The sequence below is a fragment of the Anoplophora glabripennis genome, unplaced genomic scaffold (assembly GCF_000390285.2).
Source record: "Anoplophora glabripennis isolate ALB-LARVAE unplaced genomic scaffold, Agla_2.0 scaffold4586, whole genome shotgun sequence".
NCBI lineage: Eukaryota > Metazoa > Arthropoda > Insecta > Coleoptera > Cerambycidae > Anoplophora > Anoplophora glabripennis.
This window is the reverse complement of record NW_019420671.1, coordinates 1-1,587: the sequence shown is the minus strand read 5'-3', so window position 1 is coordinate 1,587 and position 1,587 is coordinate 1. Positions and strand designations below refer to the sequence as shown.

General features: G+C 40.0%; 1 protein-coding gene across 1 annotated transcript; it reads right to left on the bottom strand.

Moving 5' to 3' along the window:
- Positions 1-393: 393 nt before the first annotated feature.
- Positions 394-1,362, bottom strand: LOC111692891 (polygalacturonase-like; the record flags this gene model as incomplete). Its single annotated transcript, XM_023457020.1, has 1 exon — positions 394-1,362. A coding segment is annotated over one exon (912 nt), but the record flags the coding sequence as incomplete, so codon positions are not given.
- Between the last annotated feature and the right edge of the window lie 225 nt (positions 1,363-1,587).

Below are 1,587 nucleotides of genomic sequence, written 5' to 3'. Positions count from 1 at the left end.
TTACGAAAATTTCCAAACGGTGCGAAATATTTTTATGAAATTTGGTATTCCGGGGTTTTTAAGGANTGTCTCTTTCTGACATCACTATTTTATAGGCACATCGTTTTGCCTCTTTCTTATTGGTTGAATGTTTCTACAGTTCAAAGAAGTTCACAGAGTTGAAGATGAATCCTAACTCATCAAATGCAAAAATTTTGGCTAATTATTAATTTTAGTCTTAATTTGCTGGCATTGCTAACACCAATCAGTACCCGTTGTGCTTTTTTATCTTCATTATTAGCACAACTAAGCTTTTCGTAAAAAAGTTTAATATTTTTAGGAATTACATGTTTTCCCTAAAAACTTAGTTGCTATTTCTGGGATGTACCTATGTTAGATAGAAATAAATAACACTTTATTTATATTAACATAAGTTTATTTATCATCTACAGGAGCCCATATGTGTTCAAATCAGCACGAGACTCCAGTTCCTGCTGGGATTCCTTTGCAGCTCATTTTCTTTTGTCCGCCAGTTACATTAATGTCAGAGAAATGCCAGTCCGAAGCATTTTCAACTAGAATGTATATGTTAGCGCCCCCTTTGTCAACAGTGCCTGTAACATTCTTTAGAGTGAGATGGGAAATCGGCACACCACCAGTGGGCACACCTCCTGAAGAACCATAGTCGCCCTGCATGGTGATGCCGTATCTGTGAATGTTCTTCAGCACTATATTTTGATAGGTGACGTCGGACACGGATCCAGTCTCTCCGTATTTGGTTTTAATCCTGATTCCGTTGTCGGAATCGACGATTTGGCAACCGTCGACCAATACTCCTTGAACTGTAGCACCGTTGCCCACGGAACCGATAGAAATACCATGACCCCCAGAGCAGTAGTTGTCTAAGAAGTAGGTGTTATATCCGGAGTTCATCGCCATGCAGTCGTCTTGGTTGTAAACGGTGCAATGCTTTATGGTGATGTTGTTGCAGGAATTAACGTTAAATGCGTCAGTGTTGTGACCGCCTTTAGTGTCTCCATCCTTATTGTCGATGGTTATGTACTGTACCACGGAATCGATGCAACCATTTACTGAGAAAGCTTGGACGGGAGTATTTTTAATGTTTAATTTGTGGATGACGGAGTTTGTTACGGTGGCTTTCATGAAGTGCGGCTTGACTTTGCCTCCGTTTCCTCCCAAACCATCCCACCACAGCGCACCTCTACCGTCGAGCACGTGGTCATCGGAGCCGGTGACCTCTACATTGGTTCCTTTAATTAACAGTAACGGTCCCTCCCATTCTTCGTACTGCCATACGGTGGTACCTCGGAATATCAACTTGGCACCGGTTTTAAGTTTGGTTAGATCCAGAGTTACACCATATGGATATTATCAGGATCGGATTATGACGTAAACGCATTTTTGTCCTAGAAATTGTTGAATTGTTTTAATACTTAAGATGTATGAGCAGTTTTTACAATTTCTGAGTATTGATTATGTCTTAACATAATCAATAGCTATGTGGGACGTAACATATTTTTGGCCGAAGTGGGAAAATTTTGGGGTTTATAAAAAATTAACTCCTACTGGACTATGTGGTAAACAATA